Below are 18,511 nucleotides of genomic sequence, written 5' to 3'. Positions count from 1 at the left end.
TCAGGGCGTGATCCCGGGGTGCTGGGATCGAGCCCCACATCGGGCTCCATGCTCCGCTGGGAGCCTGCTTCTTCCTCTCCCACTCCCCCTGCTTGTGTTCCCTCTCTCACTGGCTGTCTCTCTCTCTCTGTCAAATAGATAAATAAAATCTTAAAAAAAAAAAAAAAAGGAATCTACCAAAAGTGCCTTTAAAGAAGTGTCTAGTCAAGGGCTTAGAACATAAGAGGTGAGCAGTAGCTGTTAATTCATTCCCAAAGTGATCGATAACAGTTAAATTGGCTCTCAATGTCTTAAACAGACATCTATCAAAATTGTTGTTCAGATTCTTCCATCACAATAGAGTGTAAATAATTAATAATAGTGCAAAAAGCACTTTAATTTTAGTGGAAATTGAACCATGAAGCTAAAAGAATAAAGCTCAAATGAGTAGCTTTTAAATATTAACGAAAAGAGAGATTTAGTTGTGTGAGAGAGAAGCTTGGTGTTAGGAGTTTGGAAAGAGAAGTAGTAGTTCCGGGGAGTCGTCTTGCTCCGTCTGGCTTACCTAGGAAAGGCATAAAAGCTGTGTCACCGTGGGACTATTTAAGTTAAATATTGTCAATTAAGGCCATGCATCCCCAGGGGAAAAGAACAATATGGACTACAAGTGGTTGTATGTTAACTAAGCTACCTCTAGAGAATTTCTGAAATACACTGAGGATTTCAGAATCCATCCTGAGGATGGAATCTGAGAATCCCAGATTTTTGAGAAATCTCCCGTGCCTGCCAGTTACTATCATTTTCATTATAGATAGAGGATATTTAAACTGCTATCATTTTCATTAGAGGTAAATTACATTTAAAATGCACATCTAAGGCAGCCTTGAGAGGGACAGAATATTCCAGAAGAGCCAGAGGTGGCCTAACCTGAGTAGAGAGAGATCTTACTGAAATGTATTGAGTTGGTGGAGAGAAGAGAGGGAAGAATTTGTGTGAATAAAAAAAATAAATGACTTACTTTGGCATAAGTTGGCAGTCAAAGGCTATAAAGCTAGAACTATTCTAACAGGTTGCATTTTGGTGACTTTTCAAGACGAAAGGCCCAGAATACCCATCTTAAATCTTTGTGCCCTGCAAATGATTCTTGATCCATTTATCACAGAGTTGGAGCAGTGTTCTAACAATGCCCTCCAAGTTGATGATTTTAGAGTACATTGTTGTCTTCCAAGATAATTAGAACACTTTTCAGACATTGCTTAGTATAAGACTTTGTACCACTTAAGAAAAAGTCAGTAGTCCAGAGATTTCAGTTTTCCAGGGTATGAAATGAGAGGATTGGACTACAAATGCCTAGCGTCTGAATTCTTCTCGCTTCCAGAGTCCACTGAATGTTTTGTAGAGAGAAAGACCGTAAAGCTGGAGAGTGGAAGACATGTGCCTAAATTTGCCTAGAAAGTGCTGACAGAGCGAGGAGTTTCACCAGCATTTCCGGTCTCAAAAACAAGTTCTCACTTTAGTCTTCAATAAAGTAAAACAGGGATCAGAAACTGTTACTGTTTGTTCAAAAGCAGAAGCTACAATCATTTCAAAGAAAGGGAGAGCAAAATTGAAACTGAAACTCTACTTCTACCTATCTGTAGCTCCGGGGGAGTTTATCCGCCAGGAGTTTCTGCTCCCTTGTTGCAAGAGAAATGATCAAACCACAGAGGTGTTTTTCACTGAAGTCCTCAATCAGAACCTATCTGACTGTTTTCAGTAGTAACCAAGACATTTTATGGGTATCCCAAAATAGTTTTTTGTGGCTTTATGAAAGGTCTTGCTTCTTTCCCTTTCTACAGCATATGTATTCATTGACCTCACTTCCGAGAGCTTTAGTCTGAATTGATAACTAGAATAATTTGCACCATTAATCAAAATGCTCTGTGAAATAACCCAAACCCCAAATGCAAAGAACAAAACTGCGCCATATGCAGATGCTTGCTGCTGCTGCTGCTGCTTTTTTTTTTTTTTTTCCAAACAATTCCAAAACCTTGGCATCCAGGATCAGATTGAAGGGAAGTGGTTAGCCCCCAAACAAACTTTTATCAGGAGGTTCCATGCATTCTTCATGAGTGTGGTAGGCCATTCAATATTTTAATATACTTTGAAGTTTCAAAGATACTGACAGAAAAGAAATAAAACAGAGGGAATTGTCTTGGTGTCACGCATGTTAGGAAGTTATGTGGGGAGGCATTACAGAAGAGGCCAAGAATGCCAGGGGACTAACACATAAAGGACTTCATACCTCCGTCAGCCATTTTTGCCTAAAATGCTGTTTTCTTACTTCTCAGTGATCACTTCGTTCATCAAGGCTCACTTCAAATATTACTTCCTGTCAGAAACTCTGTCCCCAAACCGCAGATTTACTGATTTTCTCATTTGTGTTTCTGTTGACATCTTAACACCTCATATTATCGGGTTTTGTTTTTGTAGCTTTATCCCGTGATAGACTCTCAGTTCCTTGAGGATAGAAAACATTTAACTTTGCAATTCTTGCAGTATGTACATTAGTTAATAGATTAGATAATAAAAGTCTAATGAAGGGAACCAATTTGGGAAAAGGGAGCTAGTAGCTGAAAACGACCTAAAATGCTCGCTTCTTTCATTTTATCCCACACATGCTTGCATTTGTCTGGATATGTCTGTCACTGCTTAGATGATGCGTGATCAGACACCCCATCTATTAAGCCATCCTTCAAATGTCAAACTTCGGTTTCTAACACGGCTACACAGTTGTGTTATTTTAAGATTTTCAAACCTCTTTTGCATGTTACCTTATTCAGTCCTTACAACAATTCTACAAGTTTCCAGATGAGAAAACAAACTTAACAAGCATTGGTGACTTGGATTAGAACTCAGATCTTTTGAGCCCTCAGTATATTCCATTTGATCCAGAGCTTAATAATTTAAAAATTTTTATAGTAGTTTGAAACTTATGGAAAAGTTGCAAGAATAGTGCAAAGAACACCTGTGTATTTCACTTATAGTCACTAAATGTTGTCATTTAGCCCATTTGATTTCTCTCTCTCTCTCTCACCTATTTATCTATCTCTCTACCTGATTTTCTTTTTTTAAAAGATTTTATTTATTTAGTTTAGAGAGATAGAGAGCACGAGTGTGAGGGGCAGAGGGAGAGGGAGAAAGAGAATCTCAAGCAGACTCCACGCTAAGCGCAGAGCCCAACAGAGGGCTTCATCCCAGGACCCTAAGGTCATGACCTGAGCCAAAATCAAGAGTTGGGCATTTAATCAACTGCACCACCCAAGCACCCCACTATCTACCTAGTTTCCTAAACCATTTGAAAATAAGTTGCAAACATCATTATCCTTTACCCCCAAATATGTCAGTGTATATTTTTTAAGAATGAGGATATTCACTTATATACCGTAGTAAAATAATCCAAATTAGGAAGCTTAACATTGATATAATACTTTAATCAACAGACTTATTAAAAGTTTGTAAATTTTTGCAATAATGTTTTTTATAACTTTTTTTTCTCTTTTAGGATTAAACATGATCACACATTGCATTTAATTTTTGAAATATTTGTCTTCCTCACTCTATTTTTAAGACTTCAGGGCATTTATTTTGTAAAATGTGCCTTAATTTCAGTTTGTCTGGTGTTTCCTGATGATTAGATGAAGGTTACACATTTTGGTGGAGTCGTACACAGGATATACTTCTCGGTGTATCACGTCAGGAAGTACCTAACCCGTTCCTATCATTGGTGATATCTGCCGGGTTCCTTTCTCTATAAAATTTTCTTTATAAAGTTATTATTCCATTTCTACTTATGTCCAGGCTTTTAAAACTTTTTAAAATCTCTAGTAGGGTTAATTGTTGTATAGGCCGCTGGAGTGCCCTGACTCATAGCCTTGTTCCAGCCATCGCCAAGAGAGCCATCCTCAGCTCAGTGGAAACTGACCTCAGTCTCCTAACCTCTCCATTTGTGTCCCGTTGTTACTCTCTACCCAGCAGCTGGGATGCCTGTAGAAATGACAGACCTGCCTCACATGTTATATAGAGAGAATTAATGCGAGTGGGGCAACTCTTGACCTATGAAGGAAGACCCCAGCGGATAAATGATACCCTCTTCTATCCCTTGGATGCACAATTCTGAGGTTCCTTCTACATGGCTCCTTAGAGGGTTCCAAAGGATCATGCCCTGGTTGCCTGTGGTCATCTCCAACTCGGGAATGTCTCACGTACTGCTTTACTGTCTTCTGCTTTGTTCTCCTCAATCTTTCCATCTCTGATTCCTGAGATCATTTCTCAAACAATCCCTTGCGTATAAGTCCTTGTCTCATAGTCTCTTCTCTTTCTGAAGGTACCGAGACTAAAATGGTCATGCCTACAGGTTACTAGTCAGTGAACTAAAGAGGTTACAAGTTAGAGTACAGTGATACAAATAGTTATGCGTACTTCTTAGGTGCTGTCCTGTCCAGACCTTCCTTCTTTTCCCCAAAACAAAGCACACCCTCTTTTACACTAATGCCACTCTGTTTAGGCTCTGACTATGCCATCGACGCTCCTCTTCAGTCCAGTGTTTCTCCCCTGCCCACTTCTCCCACCAGGGCAGTGCCTTACCAGCTGTAATCCCTGAGGCCACTGCAAGAGAAGGAAAAGTGAACACATGGCTCTGCTCCACTGCACACACCTCTTCCTCCTCTTTTTCTTGCAACTTTGTTTTCTCTTTCAACTAATTATTTTCATTTTCTTCTTGCTCATTTCTTTCTGATAGGAAACTCATCCTCTTGTGGAAAGAAAATAAAACAGAGAAGAGACGAGACTGCTTTGTAATCCTGTTGGTAGCAAAAAAACCACCCCAGAATATTCTTTCTCTGTGTGTGTATGTTTTCTAGAAGAAAACAGCACCATGATGAAGCACCCAGCAAATAATTTAGTATGCTAATTAAATCAAGGTGGGCCCCTTGATTGGTCTGGGGAATGAAAAGTTTTGAGAATTGGAGAATTCCCTGTCTTGGACATTATTAGGAAGACTGATAACTGCTTCAATTCCAATTCAATTCAATGACATAGATCAAAATTTAAAAACTTCCATAATCAATTCCCTCCTTTTTCAATTAAAGTATATAGTAGCTATCTTTAGCTATCATAGAATTGAAGAAATCAGAGATAATGAGGTAATATGATTTTTACATGTTTTCAGGTGATGCAAGAATCATTCTCAATAGCATGGAAACAATTTCTTCTCTGCCACCATGCAGGTATGTGGCTTACTTTATTTTCTCACTGGTTGTGTTATATTCTGTCACATCTCTCTTAAGATAATAAGGCTGGATTGTAGGTCTGGAGCATACTTTTGCCCATGGATTGTTGATAAACACTGCAATTTAATTAAGTTGATATTTTGAACATAAACTCTCAGAGCTGGAAGAGACCTCTGAGAATCCTTTATCCAACCTTCTGCCCAGTGTAGAAAGTCTCTCCACAGCATACCTAACAAATGGCTTTTTCGGCCTAATGATTTCAACCACTGGGTGTCAGTTGTGAAGAATACACAAGTATTTTGTTGCAAAGTTATTAGTCTAACTACACTTTCTCCCTTTTCTCACACTCCATTAGAAAGTATGTGCTGCCAGTCATAAACCAAGATGAAACTATGAACAGAATGTAATTCAATCTTGTGGTTGAGTTGTCCTGCCAGTCATAGAGGTGAATACGTAGCAATTCAGCAACACTCTGTCCTTGCAGAGATAAGGCATATTTTTGGAGACTGTGCCCAGGAAAGGAGAATAAGTAGTCTATGGCACATGGTATGCAAGTAAGCTAACCAGCTCAGATACTTTCAAAGTAAAATTGAACAGGAAGTCACAGCAGATAATGCCACTCTCTTTACTGGTAATTACTGGCCTTACAATTTTAATACGTGGCTGCTACAGATTAAAAGGTAGGTGGCAATTTATGCAACAGATCATTGTTTCAGAGTCAGCGGTAAAGAAGGGTGGCCCTAAGCAATAGATTTTTTTTTTTTTTTACTGTGAGGTAAGATAGTAAAGATGTTATTAATAGACTAAGACTAAAAGAGTCATGTCTTAATTATGGTCCCTTTTTCTGATTCTCACTTAAAGATTCCTTTTGCCAGTGAAGGACTAGAAAGAAAGTTTTAGGTTTCGGCTGGTAATACAGGGAACAGTAATTGTTGAGTTAAATCAAAGAACCTTCCAAAATCTTGGTTGCTCAGAGTACCAGTGGTCAGATATTTTGCCATTGGAAGCAATAGAGAATAGGTAGCTCATAAAAATGAAAAAAAAAAAAAAGTACTTCTTGGTAAATCCATCACTTAATGTACTAGGCTAAACTAAACTGCATAATTTAACCAACAGGCTGACATTTTCTCTGCAAGAGCCCCACCAAGTGGTCATCCACCCTGTGGGTGAAAGTCACAGAAAAACAGATTAGGAATCCTTTTAAGGAAGAATAATAGGACAAAAGATGGATGAACACAAATCGTCCATCTGTAGAGAGATTCGGATTTAGGCTTCATATTTAAGCAAGACATCTGCTTCTCTCCACTATTTGTGTCTGGTAACTTTCTTGCCCTTACTTGAACTATGCTTGCTCTTTGGCCTCCTGACCCCATGAGCTTTGAGTCCTTCATTTTCCCCTAATCAATCAGCCCCCCTCTGTCTTCCCATTTTCTCCTGTCCAGCCCCAGACACTGATGTCCACCACTTAAATCACACTTTCAATATCAGTTCAGCTCTAATACAGCCATCCTGTTTCTTTGGCACTGGAACTGAGCAGGTGAGAGTTTCTGGAAAAAAATAATGCAGCGACAATTGCTGTTGCTGCATATCTCTACTTTCTAAGATTGAGGCCTCAGTTATTGTCAGTATGTGTCTGATCACCTGACACTAGTTATTCTAAATCTTCCTTTTCCTCTCAAATCCCCTTCCTGCCATCAGCCTTTCTCAGACTCAGCAGATGATGGTTCTGTCATTTCTCTGAGAAAAGCCAAAGGCATGAAGTGCCCTCTTACGCATAAGCTTATTGGCATGTCTACCTCCCTTTTGAGTGAACTAAAGGCTCATTTCTCAAACTGGGGCTTGGACTCCATCCCTACTCAGTAAATTCATTATATCAATGACCACTTCCCACCCCCTCTGTCCCCGCCACCTGTCTTTACCTCAGGAAACAAAGAGAACAACACTTTATCTCACCAAAAATAAAAAACAAAAAGCAAGACTACTTTATCAGTTTGGGGTTTTTAACTATAAGGAAAAGAAACCAACTCAGAATAACTTAAAAACATGGAATTCATTGGAAAGAGACTAGTGTAATTTGTAGCAAAGAAGAAAATGCTGAACAACCAAGCCCCCCAGAGGCAGAAAGCTCAGGATCATAAAAAATGGAACTGTGGACCTTCGTGGTCCATATGCATACAAACTCGGGTTCAACTGCCTTCCCTCCCTGTGTGTCAAACTCAAGATTCAGCTCCTGGGAAGGAATCACTTGATTGGCCTAGCCCGCTAGAAACATGTGTAGAGGAGACATTCTAGGTGCATTCACCATTGACCTCCTTATGTTCAGTGGACATCATTTCCCTTATTTTCCTTGGTTTCTCTGTGGCATATGACATGGACAAATATTTTCTCCTTCCCAAGTCCTTCTTTTTCTTTAGTTTCTGTGACACTATTTTCACTATTAAAAAAGTCAACGATCTTTTTAGTCTCTAATGGAGATTTCTTTTTTTCTGCCTAAACATTAAATATCGGCTTCACCACAGCTTTACACTTCTTCTCAGATGCATGGCCTCAACTTCCACTACTGTTACAGCGCAAACTCTACCTCATGTCAAAACTTTCTCTTGAGTTTTGGACTGAATTATATACCTGAATATGCAGTAAAACTCAGTGTGTCTAAAAGAGAACTTTTTTCCTTGCCCCAAATCTGCTCTTCAGTTTGTTGAATGGCACGTGCCTTATCAGTCTCCCAATTCATTTCCCTGGAGTCTTCCCTACCTAACAACCCCTAATCAGCCACCAATCAGTCACTAATTGTGGCATCTACTTCCTAAATACTTCTTCTCCTCTTTCCCTTACTTATAACTATTCTTGATGAAAGTCTTTGTCATTTCTTACTTAGATTACCACGTTAGATGCCTCAAGACCAGCTTTTCTTCCATATCACACTCCATTTTCCCCAGAGTGATCTTTCTGAAATGCTAATCTAATCTGCAAGATTGGATTTAGTCCTTTATCTTTTAGAATAAACTCAAAGCTTATCCCACTCATTCTGTCTCTGGCTACTTTTTAAGCCCTGTTGGTGGCCTGTTCCTTAGGTCTTTACTTAAAACAACCAGGCTTCCAGTTGGAGGGACTGGAATTGTTTTGAAGTCTTGCTTGAAAGTAAGAGTTTCCTGAGGGTGTTGTTAAATGGTAGATTCTTCGCCTGGCCCTACACTTAGTGAATTGGAATCTCCAGGGGTGGGACTTAGGAATCCGATTCTTACGAGGGGACCAGTTTATGAAATACTACCTGATTGTTTCTAGGCAGTCCTTCTACTTATGTCATTTCTTCACTCTGGAATACCCTTCTCTCTTGTCTTTCAGAGCTGTACCGGTGACCTTCATTTTCATTTAGATGTCTCTCCTTTTCTTTTCTTTTCTTTTCTTTTCTTTTCTTTTCTTTTCTTTTCTTTTCTTTTTTTTTCTTTTCTGTGCTCCTATACTGCCCAACTCTGTCATAGTACCTAACACACAGGAAAACAACATTTGACTGACTTTTCCATATTACAACTGGTCCAAGAACGCATTGTTTACCTTTGTTTTCCTAGCACATAAGAGGCAAATAGTAGACATCTGACAAAAATTTCTTTGATTTGTAAAAATGTATAAAAAGCTCAATGTATTTTTTGTTGTTATAGATTGTTTTCTATTGCTTTCCCTCTAGAGATAGGCATAAGTTGAACACTATCCAGCTACTTTTCTTTTTTTTTTTAAAGATTTTATTTATTTGAGAGAGAGCATGGGTGGAGGGAGGGGCAGAGGAAGAAGCAGATTCCCCACTGAGCAGGGGGCCAGCCCAGGTTCCATCATCCCAGGATCCCGAGATCATAAATAGAGCAGAAGTCAGACGCTAACCTACTGAGCCACCGAGGTGCCCCAGCTGTCCACATACTTTAAAATATCCTTGTTACTATGATTCCTTTAGAACAGTATTATAGGAAAATATTTTTTGATATGTGAAAGTATAGTAGTATATTGCTAGAGGAAAAACAGGCTAAGAAAATATGTGTATAATATAAACTTTTTTTGTTAAAAAAAAGGAGCAAATTTGGGCTGCCTGGGTGGCTCAGTCAGTTAAGTATCTGCCTTCGGCTCCGGTCATGATCCCACGGTCCTGGGATCGAGTCCCAAGTTGGGCTCCTTGCTTGGCGGGGAGCCTGCTTCTTCCTCTGCCTGCCATTCCCTCCACTTGTGCTCTCTTTCTCTTTCTGACAGATAGATAAAACCTTAAAAAAAAGGAGCAAATTAAATAAAAATGTATACATATATAACATACTGGAAAGATATACAGGGCAATTTTACTACTGTTATATTTGGATTGTGGAATAAGGGATTTTTATCTGCTTTCTACTAGCAGTATATGAATTTTATAATTAAAAGTATTATTTAGAAAACAAATAAGCACTGTCTTCCTCAATCTACTTTGAAGATAGTCTGCACATGCATGTGTCTGTGTGCACGGATACACCCCCTACCCCCACACAACAAGAAACAAAAGGAATGTTTGGGTGCTTTAAGACTTGACTTTTCAATAGAAAGCCGGAAACTATTCCGTAAAAATATAGTACTGTACTGATCAGGAAGGCTTAGGACTACAACGAATATGTAACTATCATCAAAGATAATTGTCTATTAATTAGAGAAAAGGGACAGGTATGTTTGGAAGCTTATCCATAATACACAATTCTTTGTGATTTGTGAATGGATAGGACTCAGGAAAGAGAGAAATTGTTTCCAAGGAGAATTGTGTTCTCATGGCAAATGCTGGGTGGAGACTTGAATTTCTGGAGGGTTATAAGCCAGTTAAACACATGATATTCATCCTTGGGGCAATTTAGTCAACAGTGCAATTAACATCATCAGCTGCCAAAAGGAAGCAGTTTTCTGGAAGTAGATTAAAATAGGAAGGAAGAAGAGTCTAAAAAAAGATTCAAGTTGAACAAAGTCTATTATCAACCTTTAAGTGGGTGATCTTGGAAGACTTTACCTCCTTTTTTGTTTCTTGCCATAGCGTTTCATATTTATTAATTTTCTTTAAATATTTCTGAAAATGTTAGAATTTGCTCTGTGGGGGAAAGAAACGTAATAAAATAGGGATAATTGAATGGGCTGTGAGCCACTTTTGCTCTTTCTTAGCTCTGTCAAGGACATGGTCATTTCTCAAAGCATCATCATTCACTGGTAGAAGCAGCATGAATGGTAGTGATGTTGGCCTGGAGGAAATGTATCAACTTTTCTGCAGGTGGCCTAACCAACCCCAACTCTGCAAATGTTATAAGAAGAAACAAACGATTGTTCACTTGTAAATTTGACTCAGAAGTCCACAAATAACAAATAAGAAATATTAATAAATTTAAATTCCCATTTGTTTGGGTGGAATAACAAGCCTTAAGATCTATGTGTCACCTTATTTAGAATTCCAGGTGCACTTGAAATACACCCAAACATAAAGTAATATCTAAAAGCAAATACACATTTAGCGTAAATGATTTTTTCTTATTATATAAGATTTTTTTTTTTTTCCAATGTGTGTCTTAGATGCCATTATTTTAAGTAAGGGCTCCCGGTGAAGTTAAAATATGTACTCCACAAATATTTATCGTTCATTCAGGCAACTTTTCAGGAGTAGGCGTATTACATGAAATGGGGCAAAAAAACGTGTATTTAAACACCACGTAATTGGCTTCAAATTAAAATATGCAAAGTCCAAACTACTTTAGGCACAAAGGGTTAATAATAGAAAACATGGAAAGTCACAATACTTTAACTAATTATGACTAGGAGATCTTAACACAAGTCATCACTTCACCAGAAAGGTTTGACATTTGACCTTTGATTTTTAAAAATATGTTGCTTACTCTGCAAGAGTGTCAAGTCTTGAGTGATCCAATAGTAAGTAGCTTCTTTCTCCTCTGCTTCCACAAAGCTGGGAATTATTTTGACAAGATTCAGTACCAGGAATGCTTTTTTTGAACAAAAGACCTGAGAATTTTTTTCTTGGCCTTAGTTAGAGTTAGTATATAAATGGCAAGCAATGATTTATGATCCATTAATTAAATAGAACCAGAAATTCTATAAAACATTCTTTGTTTTTTCACTTTGGCGGGAATTATAGGTTTAAATGGTTTTATGATTAGCTTCAAAGAACAAGCATAAATAAACTTTTTATGTTAAAAAGATAATCCGAATCTATTTTAGGGAGTATGATGTGCTTTGTAGGTAAAATAGTAAGGCGAGGAATTTGTAATTCAACTACTTGAAGTTAAACTTTTGATTGAAACTAAATATCCAGATGTTATTTTATGTAAAAAACTAAATAAAAGAATAATCAATCATTTTTTGAAATTTCCTTTAATTTAAATTAAACAAAAGCAGAAGTTTTATGGTCTCAAATTTTGTCTTTACATACTTTAAGATCGTCAAGAATTCCTTGTCTGGTCAATCATTGCTTTTGCAGTCAACACAGTGCTTACCTATGTGGGTAGTCAGAATTACTCTCTACAGCAGTCTATCAGACCCTATTACAGACTGACATAAATTACATTGCTCCTTCACAATTCAGTTCTTTTGGTTTGTACTAACGACTTCCAAAAGTTACATGCCGGTGAAGACAATAGGTGTCTTTAACCTCAACTTAGATGTGAGGTGATACATTACAATGGGAGAAATAAGGCAAGCCTCAGGCTGAATTTTGACACCCAGCAAGCACTGGTTAGTATTTTTTTTCTCGTTTTCCTTATTTTATTTTATTATTTTTTTATTGTGTTATGTTAGTCACCACACAGTACTTCGTTAGTTTTTGATGTAGTGTTCCATGATTCATTGTTCGTGTATAACACTCAGTGCTCCATGCAATATGTGCTCTCCTTAATACTCATCACCGGGCTAGCCCATCCCCCCATCCCCTCCCCTCTAAAATCCTCAGTTGTTTCGCGGAGTCCAGAGTCTTTCACGGTTCATCTCTGCCTCTGTTTTCCACCCCTTCAGGTTTCCCCTTCCTTCTCCTAATGTCCTCCCTACTATTCCTTATGTTCCACAAGTAAGTGAAACTATATGATAATTGTCTCTCTCTGCTTGACTTATTTCACTCAGCATAGACTAACACCAACACCACCTGTCTGTATTTACAGTGAAGTCCAGCTCCTCTTCTGTTTGGGTCCTCTGCCCCGAAACTGGCATAGAAGGTTTACTGCAGGCTGATGCAACAATAGTAGAGTGATAGAATTCAGGACCAGCGTGCATGCATGTCAAATATTTCTAGCCGATCCATGTACATAGAACACCAATCCCTTCTCTAATGCGAAATGATTCCTAACGTCTGTTATGTTTATTAATAAACACTTTGGTGACTGGAGAAAAAGACAGCTGAAGCTAGAAGCAGCTACTTTTGAAGAGCTTTTGAATAGTCTTCCATCTGCTAACTGACTATCTCTGGTAAATGTATTCTGCTTATAGTTTGTGCATTAAAGCTAATGTGTATGTGTGTATCACACGGCCTGTGGTGATGTGTTTTAAGTTAAATAAATATAACGTTCTATCCTATTCCTTCAATGTTTCTTTAAGAATGAAAGTATCTTACAGAGCCAAAATGACATTATCACAGCTAATAAAATTAATGATTCATTAATATCACCTACTACTCCATCTATATTGTCCCTTTGCAGGTAGGTCTATCTGAATTGAGATCCAATCCAAACACACCTTGGTAAATCCCTTGCGTCTCTTTCATTCTCCCACAGTACGCTGACATTCTGACTTGCTGAAGTCTTGCCAGTTGTTGTTTAGAATGTTTGATAGTGTTTGATGCCTTTCTCACGGTGATGTTTTACTTGTTTTCTCATTCCTGCTAATCTCTAATCTAGGAGTTAAATATACAGGTTTTATAAAATTCAAGTTACACATTTCTGTCAAAGTTAAAATCATAGGGGATGTTTGGTATTTTCCATTGGATCACACTGGGAATCACAAATGTCTGGTACTTCCACCAATGGTGATATCAAACTTGGCCTTAGGATTAAGAGGTTTGAAAGCCTGATTCTTCTATTGCAAAGTTATGTTTTTCAGCTTGTGACCAAATATTTTTTGGCTGGAACTATGTAAATAACCACGCTACCAACGGTCACTTGCCTAATCTTTTTAACACCAAATGATAAGACTTGGTTGCATCAATAATCTCATTAGCGTTTACAGAGTAGTTATATTTATAATTCTCTCATTAATTCACAGTTATTAGATGGCTTTCTTCTGGCAAATAGACCTTCTTTCTTCAACTAGGGCTATTTATTCTAGATGGCAGTTCTTTATGGAAAGGTGGACTAAATGTTGACTTTTTCCTTTGCCTCTAAAATTTGGAGGTAATATACCGAGCAGATATCTGCCACCAGGACTTTAATATATATATATATATAAAATATATTACATTTAATATATATTATATTTATATTATATTATATATAATATATTATAAATATATTATATTTAATATATATATAATATGTATTTATGGTATATATTATATTACATGTAGAATATAATTCTCATTGTGCTTATGCCAAAATGGTCATCTGGGAGCAATTATTATGGTATATTGCATTTCCTATTCGTTCCTTGTTATGTAAAGTTCCTTTAGTATCTGAAAATATAGTAATTCACTGCTCTTATTCTCTCCATTATATTTCCTTGTAAGGATATACTTGATTCGTTTACTGTCATCTTTTCCCACCAGGGTATTCCCATGGTGTTCCATGATTTCTGTTGTGTCTTGATTGTTTCATTTGTAACGTTTATTTGATGCTGAGTGGATTCCCACAAACTGCTCATGTTCCAGGGCTGATGTCCTGTTACTTTCCATTCTGCCATCCCCGACACTCTTCTTGGGAATCTAAACAGATCGTGGAACTCTCTTCCAGGTGGTCTTGGAAACAATTTATATGGCCAATATTTGTTAAAGGGTAAATACCAAAGATCTAGCACATCAGGCAGGAGAGCATCTCTTGAAAATTTTGGTTAATTGTGAGACTGACTTAGATTTGACAATACCTACATTTGTCATTATGGGATCCCACTGGTCTGTCTTCTGGTGCTGTGCTGAAAACTGAAATAATTTGTTACACTAGTTAGGTCAATGTAACACATGAAATATTGTGTGGCTTGAGAGATAAGGGCCCCTGTGAAAGAAAATTACCTTGCTTTCCATGTTGAAGAATGTTAAAATAAAACACAGAAAATATAACTAAACCTCTGTGAGAGCTGGTATCAGGGCTGAATCCCCAGAGTGAAGTCTCACATGTGATAGAAACTGAACAAGTGTTTGCTGAAAGAATTAATTTCAACTCATTCATTTATTTGGGAATTAAAAATCTTCTAAAACAACACAGATGAAAGCTGGAAAAATCATCTTGTTGATATCTCCTCTCTTGACCTATTCTATATTTTCTTCTGTAGGAAAGGGTATCGAAGCTCTTTTTCCTTTTCTGAAGGAGTTTATAACACTAAAAGAAGATCTGTTTCTCATCCTTCAACATCAGTTTCTTACTGATATTATTACTAAACTTCAAGTTCACTTCAGAAGTAAATAAAATAAAGGCACTACCTGAAGAAAACACTCCCTTATCTATCATGCTTCAGGTTCTCTTTTTCATGTTCACATATCCAAATACTCAGAAATACGATTTTTCTCATCACTAAGGTATATTTAACCATGTACACTCACTAAAACTAGAAGAGACTGATGTATCAATTAGAATGTCAAGAGAAATATATCTGCCAAAGGAACAGAGCATTATTAAAGAGTCAACATGGTTCCTTTCTCCCTTCCTCCAGCCAAAATCAACAGAAAAGTCTTCACGAGCAGGGAATTAGATTATTTAAATGGCTTATGCCACCATGGCTGGTACTTGATACCCATTTCCATGATGGCAGTTTAACCGTCAAATTAACACAAAGTTCTGTGGTTGTCAGACCCCTCTGTCCTATAGAGAGTGCTAGAAACAGAACCAATCAAAATAAGCCCTTCGAGCTTCCCTTTCATATATAATAAGCACACTATTCTATTCTTATTTATATATTCTTTTCTATAAATAAGGTTAATGTCCTAAGAATTGGTTGGGTTTAAGCTTCCCAAATATGACCATAACCTAATCATTTAATCCTACCCCTCTGAGGTTTTATCTGGGTCACATTATTTGACTATTAGTTCTCTACCAAAAGATGTCTGATCTTATTCTTTACTTTCTTGCTCATGCTATATATAGGGAGGAAAGGATAAGGGGAAATAACTGTTTTCCACAGCATTTTATTTTGAAAATTTTCAAAATTACAGTACAGTTACAAGAGTAGTACAATAAATTCTTGTGTATCTCTTAGGTTTGTCAATTGTTAATAGTTTGCCAAACTAACTTTATTTCCTCTCTTCCTCTCATTTCTCTCTCTCTTTCTCTCCTCTTTAATATTATGGATCAGGAAATGTTTTCAGTGCATAATAATTCATTAGCACTATTATTATTTTGATATTAAGTTGTCTTAAGTTTGGCCAGAGGGAGCCCCTTCAGACTATTCCTTTATGCTTTTGACGAGATCGTATTCATTTATTATATTCTAATTCCTCTTGATTTCATGTCTCAGTAGATTTAACCTTCAGATTTGCTACTGTTCTGCTATCTGCCGCACGTATCTCCTACAGATATGAATGCTTTAGGAATTTGAAATAATTACTTGATCTACTCAATGTCTTTAGGGCAAGATTTAAAATATAAATATATGTATACATAGTTTGATACTCTTACATTCCATGATAAATTATATCTTTTTAAGAAAAATTTTCTATATTGGGGCGCCTGGGTGGCACAGCGGTTAAGCGTCTGCCTTCGGCTCAGGGCGTGATCCCGGTGTTCTGGGATCGAGCCCCACATCAGGCTCCTCCACTATGAGCCTGCTTCTTCCTCTCCCACTCCCCCTGCATGTGTTCCCTCTCTCGCTGGCTGTCTCCATCTCTGTCAAATAAATAAATAAAATCTTTAAAAAAAAAAAAGAAAAAGGAAAATTTTCTATATTAAATTCAAAGACTAATATTAGAGATGGAAAAAACATACCTCAAAGTGACATTTGCTTCTTGGTGTAACTTCATCAGCAACACTATACTCAATACCTTTTTATAGTGTTGACTGTCTTATGATATTATTTCTTATGAATTTTTACATTAGATCATATGAAATTTAATATACATTCAGAATTCTGAATCCAACTAGAGGTTAAAAAATTCAAAATACCACAGGGACTTTCAGATGAACAATCCAGTATTGGTCAGGAAGGTTAAAATATAGGACTTCGTTAAAGACTTTTCCTGGTGAACAATACTTTGAAGCACTTGTACTGTCCAACGTTTGCCATTCTTTATAGGATGTAATGTATGTCACTTCTTAAGGAAAGTCTCACTTCTATATAGTTCTTTCAAATATTTTCTCTATGTGTCAGTAATGTTTTTTCACTTTGAAATAGAGAAAAATATTTTCCAGAAGTGGGTTATTCTCATGACATAAAGAATTTTTAAATTCTTTTATCCCATAGAATATAGTTTATTTCATAAAGCAAGATTTAGCTAAAATGTGCAGTTACTCTGAAGGTTTAAGTATGATTTCCCAAGATATCCAGGCAGTCACTTGCTCCCCCATTGCTAAAGAAGTTTTATTTCTAGTCCCAGTTTTTTTGTTTACTGACTCTATTGTGTTAGTATAGGCAAATGATTTGACCTCTATGGGTTTCCTTTCTCTATATGAAAAACAAGGGTTCGGGGTGCCTGGGTGGCGCAGTCGTTAAGCACCTGCCTTCGGCTCAAGGCATGATCCTGGCATTCTGGGATCGAGCCCCACATCAGGCTTCTCTGCTATGAGCCTGCTTCTTCCTCTCCCACTCCCCCTGCTTGTGTTCCCTCTCTCGCTGGCTGTCTCTATCTCTGTCAAATAAATAAAATCTTAAAAAAAAAAAAAAGAAAGAAAAACAAGGGTTCAACTAGATGGTTTCTAAAATCATCTCCCATTCTAAATTTCTGTAAATATCTGGTAACAGATCTAAAACTTTATTATTTGAAGAAAGCCCATGAGAAATACTCCCTTTTCTCTGCAGATTCCCTTTGGAACAACCTTCTGCTAGAGATGGAGGTAAGAGCCAGCACGGGGGACCACAGGGTGGCTATAATTCCCTTCTGCTAGCTCTTTCCTTACTTAGCCTTTTCTTACTCATGTTTTGCAAACACAGAGTATTGCATACGCACCGCATTGCTGTGCTGAAAACTGCATACTCTGGTACAAATGTCGAGAAGAGGATGGATGGGAGGTCAGGCAACAGTTCTTTTTTTCCTTCCAAATTTTAAGCATGAATTAATGCTATTCATACTGCTCTCCACATAGTAGTGATATTAGGACAAATATGTTCATTCGAGAGACATTACAGGTCCTGTATCTCTAAGAATCATCTCTGCGATCCTCTCTCTCTCCCCGTCAACTTTTACCACATCCAATTATTTGCAAAGACATTGTAAAGGATTCAATATTCTAATGACAGTAGGCTGTCTCCTTGGAGCAACTCAGCGGCCTTCAAATAAATTACTGGAGAAAATTTATTCCATTCAAAGGAGCAGTATTTCTTACAAACTTTCTGGAAAATAGTCCCCCAAATGTTCTAACTTCGAGATCTACTTATTGCTGGCTTAATGATCAAAAGGATTTAGAGAGCACAAAGCATTTTGAAGCCGGAGTGATTTAAATGCCGGTTCGGCCATATCCCTTGTTCTTGAATGTGTTCACTCACTTGCTGAATTTATAGAACCAATTTGGGAGAAGAACAATGTTTCTGCCTCCCCTAAGAAATTCCTCGAATTCCTTGCCATGACAATCAAAAGAAAATCTGAGTTGCTCTTTGTGAGACATTTCTTACATACTCAGCAGCAGTAAAAGTCTCGATTGTTCAGGTTTCAGAAAGAAAACCACGAAATTTCCTTATCCCTCTACCTTTAAAAGCATAGAGTGCCGCAGTAGATAAAAAATAACAGAAACCAAAAAACAAACAAACAAAAGACCCCACAGTTAACTACAGGTAGTGTGTATGGCCTGAGCTTTAAAGTCAGAGAGACCTGGCTTCAAGTCTTAGCGCAGACATTTGCCAGCTCTATGATTTTCCTTTTAAGGAATCCGTACCTCACATTTCATATATAAAATAGGACCCAATGTTCAGTGCTATAAATTTTA

At 37.4% G+C, this 18,511-nt stretch overlaps 1 protein-coding gene across 1 annotated transcript in view; it reads left to right on the top strand.

The window, feature by feature from the left end:
• The window catches only part of LOC123799284 (uncharacterized), a 182,402-nt gene that overhangs the window by 50,242 nt on the left and 113,649 nt on the right, over window positions 1-18,511 (top strand). Inside the window, exon 6 of the mRNA XM_087861961.1 lies at window positions 5,189-5,246. Coding sequence (XP_087718087.1) covers window positions 5,215-5,246 — 32 coding nt within the window. The 5' untranslated portion in view covers window positions 5,189-5,214. The remainder of the gene's footprint in view (window positions 1-5,188; window positions 5,247-18,511) is intronic.

Source organism: Ursus americanus, chromosome 5 (genome assembly GCF_024610735.1).
Source record: "Ursus americanus isolate L20-20 chromosome 5, mUrsAme1.1.p, whole genome shotgun sequence".
NCBI lineage: Eukaryota > Metazoa > Chordata > Mammalia > Carnivora > Ursidae > Ursus > Ursus americanus.
Note: the sequence above shows the minus strand (reverse complement) of the source record. Positions and strands in the feature narration are given on the sequence as shown.